At 47.6% G+C, this 12132-nt stretch overlaps 1 protein-coding gene across 1 annotated transcript in view; it reads left to right on the top strand.

Moving 5' to 3' along the window:
• LOC140399201 (TNF receptor-associated factor 1-like) overlaps positions 1–11774 on the top strand; it is a 73685-nt gene extending 61911 nt beyond the window's left edge. The window contains exon 7 of the mRNA XM_072488557.1: positions 8058–11774. Coding sequence (XP_072344658.1) covers positions 8058–8279 — 222 coding nt within the window. The 3' untranslated portion in view covers positions 8280–11774. The remainder of the gene's footprint in view (positions 1–8057) is intronic.
• The last annotated feature ends 358 nt before the right edge of the window (positions 11775–12132 follow it).

Here is a 12132-nt window from a genome sequence, read left to right as displayed (position 1 = left end):
CAAAAAAACCCACAAGCACGACTGTGGACGGCTGACTGGCTCCGTACAGATAACAGGACCTGACCCTAGACCCCTGTCATGATATTCAAACATACATCATAACACATACATAATGATAGACAGACCAACGGACCAATTAGCACACATAATACGACAGCCAATCACAGACAAGAGCAGACACAGTATAAGACAAGAAACACAACACTTCCTGGGCAGTCCATCTGGAGACAGCACAGGGCCAGGACCTCATAGCAAGACACTCACACCGTCACAACGTGCTGAGTACCAAGTCTGATGTATAAATAGTTAAATGGAATAAAACTGCGTTGTACCAATCGCAACCGTGTTGGTTCGTCTGTACCTCAGAGCACCCAACACTTCAACCCCCAAAACAGTATGGATTTCCCCAAGAGGCAGAGGGAGAAATCTCCAAGGTAATAGAAAGCTTATTAGAGCAGGGCGTACTTAGATCAGTAGCCTCTACTAATAATGCCCCGATTTGGCCAGTGAGAAAGCCCGATGGATCATGGCAACTGACCATCTATTACCGGGAACTCAACAAAATCACCCCCGCAGCAGCCTACACATTAGCAACAAGTCCTGAGACCATACTCAAGCAGGGACTCAATTCCCGATTCTTTACGGTTTTGGGCGTCAGTAACGGATTCTGGTCCATTCCATTGGCAAAGGCGTGCCAATACAAATTTACCTTCACCTTTAAAGCACAGCAGTACACGTGGACATGCCTGCCACAAGCCTTCCACAACTCCCCCTCCATTTTCCACCGACAGCTGGCAAATGGTTTAGCCAAATTTCCTCGCCCCGAATGTCTGGTACAGTATGTAGACGACCTGCAACTGCAGACAGACACCAAGGAAGAGCACATTGAGCTTCTGTCCGAACTCCTGGAACTCTTACACTCAATCGGTTGTAAAGTCAACCCCAAAAAGGCCCAGATTTTGGAAGAAAAGGTGATATATTTGGGAACAATTATCACACATGGTAAACGTGAGATCGAGCATAAAAGGATTGACTCGATTGCTAAATTGCCCCTTCCCCAGAACGTTTCAGGCCTCCGGTCGTTTTTAGGACTGGTTGGCTACTGCCGAAACCACATTGACGGTTTCGCTAGTAAGGCAGCACCCCTCTCAGATCTCCTAAAGAAAGGAGCCCCCTGGAAATGGCTTCCGCAGCATACGGATGCTGTGGACTCTTTAAAATAGTCACTCATAGCAGCCCCCGCAGAACAAGTACCAGACCCGCTTTCCCCTTACGCCATAGAGGTAGCGACCACAGACCGCGCCCTTTCAGCCGTGCTCCTCCAGGAACGCCACCACCAGTTAAGGCCCGTAGCTTACGCCTCCAGAATTTTAGATGCTGTGGAGCAGGGATTTTCAGCCTATGAGAGGCACCTGCTCGCAGTATTTTGGGCAGTGCAGTATTTTTCATATATTACCGGACTGAACCCCATCACAATTCTCACCGAACACACCCCCACCCAACTTTTACTGGACGGAGGACTCAAGGACGGTACAGTAAGCCAGATTAGAGCAGCGAGATGGACCCTTCTTTTGCAGGGATGGGACATCACTGTTAAACGGACAAAGACGCACACCTATTTAGCCGACAACTTACAGTACCCCGGAACCCCCCATGAATGCGAAATTATCTCTCCACACCACGACACAGGCCCCTTTATCGCTAAGACACCCCCCAGACAGATAGGTCGTTCAACCCAGAGCCCCCAGCACACAGACACGTGTGAGCCCATAAAGATCTATGTGGATGGATCTTCCACAGTCTTGGATGGGAAGCGCATAACAGGTTGCGGTATCTATGTCGAGGACGCGCAGGGACGCGCCCTTGAGGAAATATCGTTAAAACTTCCAGGCCACTTAGGCGCGCAGGCAGCAGAGCTCGCGACCATCGCATATATAGTGGACCACCCAGATTCCTTTCCCAGCCCAGCAGACATATACTCGGACAGCCTCTATGTCTGCAACAGTCTCACGGAATTTCTGCCCCTGTGGGAAGCAAGAGGATTTGTTTCCGCAGACGGAAAACCCCTCCCCTCAGCCCCATTGCTCCGTCATATTTTAGAGAGAGCCCAGAACAGGACTTTTGGTATAATCAAAGTCTGTAGTCACCATCGTTCCTCACCCCGTGGAAATGTGAAAGCCGACGCACTGGCTAAAGCAGGTTCCAGGCATGGATACTTTTGGACACCTCCCGAAAGTGCACCAGTGAGTGCAGTTCAGGTCTCACAGACAAAGATCGAGGATCTAGTAGAGGCCCAGAAGCAGGACAGCAATCTCAAGGAGATTGTAAAAGGAAAATATCCAGCTCCCTATGAGAGGTTCAAAAATGCACTGACCACACATGACGGTGTGGTGTTAAAAGACACCCTTTATGTGGTTCCTGAACAGGACTGGAATCAACTGATTTGTTTGTTCCATGACGGTCATGGACATCAGGGAATCGATCTCACTACAGCCCATCTCAAGCAGCTTTGTTGGTGGCCGAATTTAAAGGAAGATGTAAACCATTACATCGAGAATTGTCTTATCTGCACCCAGAATAATCCGGACAGATATGCCAAAAAGGCTCAACTCAGCCACATCCGACCCGTTAATGGCCCCTGGACTAACCTCTAGATTGATTTTATAGGAGCATTGCCCCCTTGCAGGAATGGCTATAAATATGTACTTGTGGTAATTGACACATTTACGAAATGGGTGGAAGCATTCCCAGCCCGCACAAACACTGCAAAAACCACAGCCAAGATTTTGACCCACCACATCTTTACAAGATGGGGACTCCCCCGCAACATTGAATCCGACCAAGGCTCCCATTTTACGGGACGTGTCATGCAGAACGTCCTCACAATATTTGGCATCACCCAAAAATTCCACATAGCATACCACCCACAGTCGAGTGGTATCGTGGAGCGCATGAATCGGGCCCTAAAATCCACCCTCAGAAAAATGGTCCAGCAGAACAACACCACTTGGGACTCAGTCCTCCCCTTTGCGCTGATGTTTTTGCATATTACAATTTCTACTTCCACAGGTTACACCCCACACACTCTCATGACCGGACGCCCCATGAAAGGCACAGAATATTTATTAGGTTTAAGACTTGACCAACCCCGAAGTGACGGCCCTCACACACGAGAAAGCAGTACAGCAACTAGTTGAAAATGTTAAAACGGCCCAGCTAGCAGCCGCAGTAAAATTGGGCACCAGAAAGAAACAGAGCAAGGCTTGTTTCGACAAGACAGTGCATGCGACTGAGTACAGTATAGGACAGCAAGTTATGCTCTCTGTATATAACCCCAGCACATTCCTGTCACCAAAATACTCAGGTCCGTATTCCATTGCAGACAAAGTAAGCCCTTCTGTGTATAAAATAAAGTACCCCAACGGTAAGACTGCGTGGTTCCATATAAACCAGCTGAAGGTTTATGGAACACAGTCGAACCACGCACACCAGATCATGCTCGACGCAGCACACCACACCCCGCTAACCGCCAACGTAACCCTACCATCCCCCAACACGTCCAGCCCAGCCACGGACTTGACCTTGACTCCACCCCCTAAATATACACTCCGCCCCGGAACGCCCACCGACTGCAGCAGCAGAGACAGCGACTGTGACTCGGACGATAGCCACAGCATGCCTCCCTACTATTCCCATGCAACAGGCCCCACACCCAGCGGTTCTGACTACAATCCAAGTGATCCCTTCATGATCACTTTCCTAAATAAACCCCACCACCGACCACCGAACTACACTGATGACCCCGATTCTGTCTCCACACAACTAGACACCAACTATTGGCACCGAGATAACTCGTTCCGACTCGTCTGCAACAACGAGAGCAACCCCACCTCACACCATGCAGCCCTTTCAGCCCTGATGCACTCAAGAGTTTGGCACCTGGGAGAAGATGACGACCTTGGGTCTGACTCCCAAACTGAGAACCCCTTTGCGACCCTGTTCGCAACCGAGAACTGAGGTGTCCAGATGATGTTTTAAAGGAACCGCTTGGGAGAAGTGGTGTCCTTTCTGATGGAACCTGCAGAATGTTTTATGTTGTTTGTAAGTGTGTTAAATGTTGTATGTCCGACAGGTAAATTTCTTTTTCACTGCCCCACGCTTATTCGGCCGGAACCTCTGAGAACTTGTCCGCACGCCTTTTCAGCAGAAACCTCTGAGGACTTGACTGCAGAGACTGGTTAAGGTACCAGACGCCCGTTCGTAACTGCCCTTCTGGTTCGAAGGCAGAACCACTACGGGAGCCCCACCACGATGACTACATTTCTTGCCCGTTCTTGTCGGTTGCTCAGGCAGTGGAGAAATGGCTTGGGACCCATCCTGCCTGGGAACCCCCCCTCTGGTCAACTACGCTCGGGTAGGAGAGACACAGCATTGGTAGCCGTCCTACCCGGGGACTCCATCCAACTCTTACCCGTCGCGGCCCATACGCACCTCATTTTGGCACTTTTCGTTCAAAAAGTTCTGTTTTGTTTTAGGTAACCTTTAGGTTGCCAACCACGTGCTATTTATATCCTGAAACATTTGTATGGTAAATTGCACAGTCTGTGAGACGGCTCGCACTGGTTCATTATTTGGAAGTGTGTCTTGTCCTAAAATTCGATTTTTGAAAAAAAGTGAGGGAGTCACACATAGTAACCAATTATAAAGGGAGTAATTGGCACTACAGGAAAGACACACTATCGTACGAGATATTAAACAAAGATAGGTACAGACACTATGCTTGTTTCCACAGAACTCCAGAAGCTCCAGGACCAGAGAAGAGAAGGAAGAAAAGGAAAGAGAAGAGCCGACTTCCTTCACATGGATCAGCATCATCTTTATGGACATTTGGTTGCGCGTGAACGTGAACCCCATGACTTCAAGCCCCCCAGCCGTTAATGTTTCACTTCCCCGCAGTATCCAGAGCCCAGTCACCAGAGACACCACATCATCATGGTGTGCCAGGTTTATAACCTGGTACTCCCTGTCCTATGTAATAGAAACCTTACTGGTATTAGCAATACTCTGCTGCATAGTGCAGACTATGCGTCTACGGAAATGGAGAAGGAGAGCCTACCGCGCTCGAACCCCGGTATATAGGATCAGATCCCCTATTTTCAGATATGACCAGACCCCCGACCCCCGCGATCTATAATAAAGAGCATTTACTTGCGTTTTATTGTAAATAAAGAAATGTAAAGAACTGTTCATGAGCAAATTGTACGATCCTGAGCTTGGCTGCCAAGCCAGGAAAAATGTGTATAAACTGCTATGATTTTGTTGTATGGTTGAAGACGTTAGGATAATGAAATGTTTAAGTGAGTGTAGTGTATTAAGAATAGTTAGAGGTTCCCAGTTTATTGTTTTGTAATGCATGTCCCTGTTTGACATAGCGCCCTTAGAATTGTTAGTTAAAAGTTTTTTGCATAGCTATGGTCAGTGCAGAGGCCATGAAGGAAGTGCCCCCCCCCAGGTCAGGGAATGGAAAGCAACATAGTAGTTATGTGATCCTTCACGCTTCGCGTTAGGATCACAAGGAGGGTATGTAGCCACTTAAAATGGCCAACTCCCGATTCAAAATGGCGAACGGCAAAGGCTGATGGGAAAGTCAGCCAACAGGACAAAAATGAGCAGCTGCAGGTTGGCTGTGTATTTACCTCTGGAAAGGCCAGACAAGATCGATACCAGCAAACATCAGCATAACAAAACACCAGCCATCTGCATACTAATGAGCAATCCCCGGGAACAATAAGCAACATTTAGACACACAAAGCAAAACCAGACTCTTCGGCACCAGCAGAAGCCTACACAAAAGGAGGTGAACGACCACCTCAAGACCGCCCATCGATCAGGGAACCGCTCCAGCATTGGAGAAAATCGAACCAAGTGATTGGGACAAAGTCCAATCACTTGGGACCAGGTACAGGGTCCACCTCGAATGGCAGGAAGCCCCTGGGGACTATAAGAATTGAGCCCCAAGTTCAAGTTGCGCTCTTCCTCAGCTCTTCAGCTCTTCACCACCGCTTCGCCAACTCTTCACTCTTCAGCAGCTGGTCGAAAACTGTAAGTCTTACTTCAACGCTCGCTACGAGATAGGCGCTCCTAGCTATCAATCTGTACCAACTTAGAATCCCGCAGGCTCAGAACCCAAACGAAAGGCCATTTGTTTCCCTGACCTAGTGGGCCAGTTCCAAGTTAAGTATAGGCCTGTTAGTTGTAGAAGTAGCTTAGACATAGAATTTATGCATGAGTAGCGATTACTGTGTAATAAATGTGCTTTGATTTAAACCTTACTAATCGGTGTATTGGATTATTGATCATTACTCGGACTTGAACCACGTGGCGGTATCATAAAGATACCTGGTGACTCAAGAGCAAAGGTAATAAAACAGAGCAACTGAACTAAGGCAAAGTTAGCAACAATCCCGCCCCCGCCGTGTCCCGAAGTCTCACCACCAGAGATTCGGTGGGGGCGGGAATTGCAATGCGCCGATCGGCAGGCCCACCCCCGCCAATTCTCCGGCCCGTGATGGGCCGAAGTCCCGCTGCTGGAATGCCTGTCCCGCCAGCGTGGATTATACCACCTTTTGAATGGCGGAACAAGGCGGCGCGGGCAGGCTCCGGGATCCTGAGGGGGGCGCGGGGCGAGCTGGCCCCAGGGGGTGCCCCCAAGGTGGCATGGCCCGCAATTGGGGCCCACCGATCCATGGGCGTGCCTGTGCCGTGGGGGCACTCTTTTTCTTCCGCCTCTGCCATGGTCTTCACTATGGCAGAGGCAGAAGAGGCCCCCTCCCCTGCGCATGCGCGGGGATGACGTCAGCAGCCGCTGCTGCTCCCGCGCATGCGCCGACCCGGGTCGCCCGGTGAAGACCTTTCGGCGCTGGCTGGCGTGGCGCCAAAGGCCTTTCCTGCCAGCCAGTGGAGCGGAAACTGCTCCGGGGTGGGCCTAGCCCCTCAAGGTGAGGGCTTGGCCCCGAAAGGTGCGGAGACTTCCCCACCTTTGGGTAGGCCCGACGCCGGAGTGGTTCCCACCACTCCATTACACCGGAACCCCCCGCCCTGCTGGGTAGGGGAAAATCCCACCCCAGGTATCTAAGCATTCAATATCGTGGACGGTGCCATTGCTGTCCCATGGACAGTTGCTGTCCCATGGACAGTTCCATGGCACATTACCCACCATAATGTCAAAGGCAGAGAAATAAGTGTCCAGTGTTCCTGCCTGATACTGGCGTTAGGTTCTTTGCTTATGTCTGCAAAGGGGTTCTTTTCATCCTGTGAGACAGGAAACTGCGGCATTTTCTCCTGTAGAGTTGCATGCACACTGCAGATATAACATGCATTAATGCAGTATCATGTGGCAATGGGTGCTGAATGGTTCCTCCTGCCATTCGGAGTCATGGCAACTCCTTGTACAATATCAAGCCCCAAGCCCCACATTTAGAAACACTGTCCTGTAGAATGTACAGCTGACTGCACTAGACTCCATTACAGAGAAAGAGGAAACAACAACATTTACATTTATTTTGTATTTACCAAGTTAAAAAGGAAGGAATTAAGATGGGCAATGAAAACCTGATTTGAAGAGATTGGTTTTGAGGTTATTTTAAAGATGGATAGGGATGGAGAGGTTTTGAAAGGAAGTTCCAGAGTCACACCAAGCTACAAGGGCTGAGGTGGTGGCAAATAATATTGGTGATGCAAATAATATTGAAAGGATGGATTCGATTTTTGAGTAAGGGATGATGATAGTGGTTATTAGGGGAAGAACAGAGTGCCTTGGAAAGGGGGGCATGAAATAATCCAATATGACCACTTGAGGAGCAAATTATCTTTTGCAGCAGAAGACCATATTGCAATAGTTAATTTCACAGCCAAGCGAAACATCTACATTTACCTGAGATGCCAAACAGTGGCATAGTACTTGTGACTTTGCATTTTCTGGCATGTATTTACAATATGAGATTAACTTCAATGCAGTCCAACAAGTTTTAATTCAGATTGTGTCTTTTTTTTGTCAGGTGAAACTTGCTTTACTAAACCTAAATGATCGACAGCAGTCCATTCTGAAGATCTACGTTCCAGGTGAACAGGACCCAGCTTTGCAGAGACCTGTACAAAGTATGAATGCACCACGTGGATTCCCCATGTTTGCAACTTCATCTGAATTCAACCAGCGCTTTTCTGAGTTTGTGATGGGTGATGAAATGTTTGTTGGTGCAGAGGTTGTCCCTATAAATTGATTAGAAAGTTCTACAAAGCAGTCCATGTGTTGATTCTAGGTAACACAATTAATACTTAACACTACACAGGTAAAATGTGACATATAAAACATATAACTGTGTCAACCTGTTCCGTTGTCACTGTAGGATAATACAAAACTTAATGATCAGGATATATTCACAGAAAATTAAGTGAGAAGACATTAGCAAAGACATTTTTCTTAAAAAAGGATGCATTTTAAGAAAAAGATATTCATAATATTGTATTATCAGTATCATGTGCTCCCTGAAAAACAAATCGTTATGGTCCAGGAGGAGCCCTCCACAATCATTGTGCTGATGAGGTGCTGCAATGTCAGATATTCAGTCCTTCAAATGAGATTTTAAAACACAGGACATGTTTAAGAGGAGAGTAAAAGACCCACAACACTACTTCAACAAAAGCAGGGAGCGTTCCTGTTCAACATTGTTCCCTTAAGCACTATCACCAGAAAATAGATTAGTTCTTCATGCCATTGCTGTTTATGAGATCAATCTTGTGAACAATATTTACAAGCATAGTGTCTGCGTGGGTTTCCTCCGGGTGCTCCGGTTTCTACCCACAGTCCAAAGATGTGCAGGTCAGGTGGATTGGCCATGCTAAATTGCCCCTTCGTATCCAAACCTTAGGGTGTGTTACAGAGTTATGGGGATATGGTCAGGGCGTGGGCCTAGATAGGATGCCCTTCCGGAGGGTTGGTGCAGACTCGATGGGCCTTATGGCCTTCTGCACTGTACGGATTCTATGAGAGCCTTTCTTATGACAATATAATGTTACTTAAATTCTTATTTTTATTCATTTTTTAAATTTTACACAATACAAAATAACAAAAAAAGAATAAACACATTTATATACATTTAAAAAACTCTAACATACCAGAACCCCTCCCGTCCCATCTTCCCCCCCCCTTAATAACCAACGGTAACCAATTCCTTGAAGTAAACAATAAACGGCTGCCATCTCCACTAGAACCCCTCACGGTGTACTTTACTTTCTCGAGGTATAGGAACTCCATCAGGTCTCCTAGCTACACCGAGACACTGGGTGGGGACGCCAAACTCCATCCCAACAGTACTCGTTCCGGAAAATTAACGAGGTGAAGGGCAGAACATCGGCCCCCCGCCGGTCTGCAGCTCCGGCGAGTCTGACACCCCAAATAGGGCCACTAAAAGGACAGGGCTCCAGTTCAATCTTCAGAATCGCCGACATGGTGCCAAAGGAGACCCAGAAACCCACAAGCTTGGACAGGACCAGAACATGTGTGTGTGTGTGTGTGTGGTTAGCCAGACCACTTGAGCAGCCCTCACACCTGTCTTCCCTGCAAATAAGCGACTCATTCTGGACTTGGTCAGGTTTAGCCTAAAAACTACTTTAAGCTGAATCAAACCAAGCCTCGTGCATGAGAAGGTGGAGTTCACCCTGTCATCCAATATGGGCCCCAACTCCCCTTCCCATCTAGCTTAACCCCCTCCACTGAAACCAAGTCTTATGACAAAATGAAATGAAAATCACTTATTGTCACAAGTAGGCTTCAATGAAGTTACTGTGAAAAGCCCCTAGTCGCCACATTCTGGCACCTGTTCGGGGAGGCTGGTACAGGATCCATCCACAGATACCGGAAGTGCTCCCTTCCTCCAACCTTGCGAGTGAAAGAACCCTTTCCATTAGAGAGGTTAGCGGCGCCATGGGGAACGTCGGAAAAATCCGTTTCACAAAGTTGCACACTTGAAGATAACTAAATAAATCTGAATCCAAGAGCCCAAACCTTTCCGTCAATTCCTCTAGACTGACAAATTGCCCCTCCAGGAACAAATCACCGACTCTCTCCAGCCCCTTCTCTTCCCACCCCCTGAATGGGCCATCTAATCTCGCAGACTTGAACAAATGGTTAGCACAAATGGAACCCAGCTTGATTCCAATTTAAAATGTTGGCACAATTGTCTCTATATCTTCAAAGTAGAAACAACCACTGGATTTGACGAATACCTTGTCGTTGAGAACGGGAGCGAGGCTGTCACTAATGCCCGTAGGCCAGACCCCCTACATGACCTCGATTCTAACTGCACCCACGTGACCCCAGGATCACCACGTCAACCCAACACCTTCTCTGCATTAGCTGCCCAGTAATAAAATATCAGGTTCGGCAACACCAGGCCTCCGACTGTATGTCCCTTTGAAGGACTGCCCTACTAATCTTCGAGGTCTTGCTCGCCCATATAAAGGATGTAATCAATTTCTCGACCCTCCCCAAAAAGATTTAGGAAGGAAAACCGTCAGACACTGGAACAGAAACAAAAATCATGTCAAAATGTTCATCTTGAATGACTGCACCCTGCCAAGGACACGGGGAAGATTATCCCACCTTTGCAGATCGGTCTTGACTCTACCTACCAAACTAGTATAATTAAGGTTACGAAGTCGGGCTGATCCCAAGCCACCTGAACCCTGAGATATTTAAATCTGGAACCAGCCATGCAAAATGGTAGCACCTCTCGATTGTTTCCCCTCCCCAGGGAAATATTCACTCTTCTCCAGGTTTAGCTTGTATCCTGAAAAGGAGCCAAAGCACCTCAGTAGTTCCATTATATCACCCACGATGGGGACCAGGTTTGTCACATAAAGTAAAAGTTCATCAACATACAGGGACACGCTATGCTCCACCACTCCCCTCATTATCTCTCTCCATTTACGCGAAGCCCTCAAAGCGATGGCCAAGGGCTCCATCACCAATGCAAACAAGAAGAGAGACATAAGGCAGCCCTGCCTCGATCCCCTAGGTTGCGAGTCCTCACCCCTTATGAGGAAAGAGCCCAGTGGGCTAAACAGCTGGCTTGTAGTGCAGAACAAGGCCAGCAGCGCGGCTTCAATTCCCGTACCGGCCTCCCCCAACAGGCGCCAGAATGTGGCGACTAGGGGCTTTTTACAATAACTTCATTGAAGCCTCCTTGTGACAATAAGCGATTATTATTAAGAGTCCTGGAGATCGCGGGGGTGGCTCAGAAGCGAGCAGTGACCGAAAGCGAGGTTGACCTGTGCCACAGAAGTGAGGATCCACTGTACATTCAGCCACACAGCCCAGTCTTACGCCTCCCATCCATTGACTCTGTCTACACCTTCCGCTGTCTTGGGAAAGCGGGCAGCATAATCAAAGATCCCTCCCAATCATTCTCTCTTACAACCTCTTCCATCGGGAGAAGATTCAAAAATCTGCGAACACGGACTAACAGATTCAAAAACAGCTTCTTCCCCACTGTTACCAGACTCCTGAATGACCCTCTTATGGACTGAACTGATCTCCACACGCATCTTCTCTACTGTTGGAGCACTATACTCCGTATGCTTAACCGACGTCTATGTATTTACATTGTGTATTTATCTTATGTCCTATGTTTTTCATGTATGGAACCTGTACGCAGAACAATATTTTTCACTGTACCTCGGTACAGGTGACAATAAATCTAAATCTGAATCCAGAAGACCTGTCTGAAATGAGTTGTTGATTTCCCAGACCTTTGTTCTCCCCTTCCACTGAACCCATGGCTTGAAAATTTTGGGAAACCTGGCTCAAAGAAACCATAAATGTCACTCAGTGCCAGTGCTCATACATGGGCAAAAAAAAGCCAAAGGAAATACAAGTTTGTTTGGATATATCCAACCGGAAGCAGGCAGATAAACTAGGATTGCTCCATGAATCCACCTTTTAGCCCTGCCATACATGTGATCAGGGCTTGTGAGAGCTGAAGGCACTTCAGATGGTTATTTGTTAATTTGTTGATGTTGTTGATAATAACAAAAGATAATTAAAATAAAGCTAAACTTTAATTTTTATTCCAC

The sequence above is a fragment of the Scyliorhinus torazame genome, chromosome 22 (assembly GCF_047496885.1).
Source record: "Scyliorhinus torazame isolate Kashiwa2021f chromosome 22, sScyTor2.1, whole genome shotgun sequence".
In the NCBI taxonomy this organism is placed as follows: Eukaryota; Metazoa; Chordata; class Chondrichthyes; order Carcharhiniformes; family Scyliorhinidae; genus Scyliorhinus; species Scyliorhinus torazame.
This window is presented reverse-complemented; position numbering and strand designations above follow the sequence as displayed.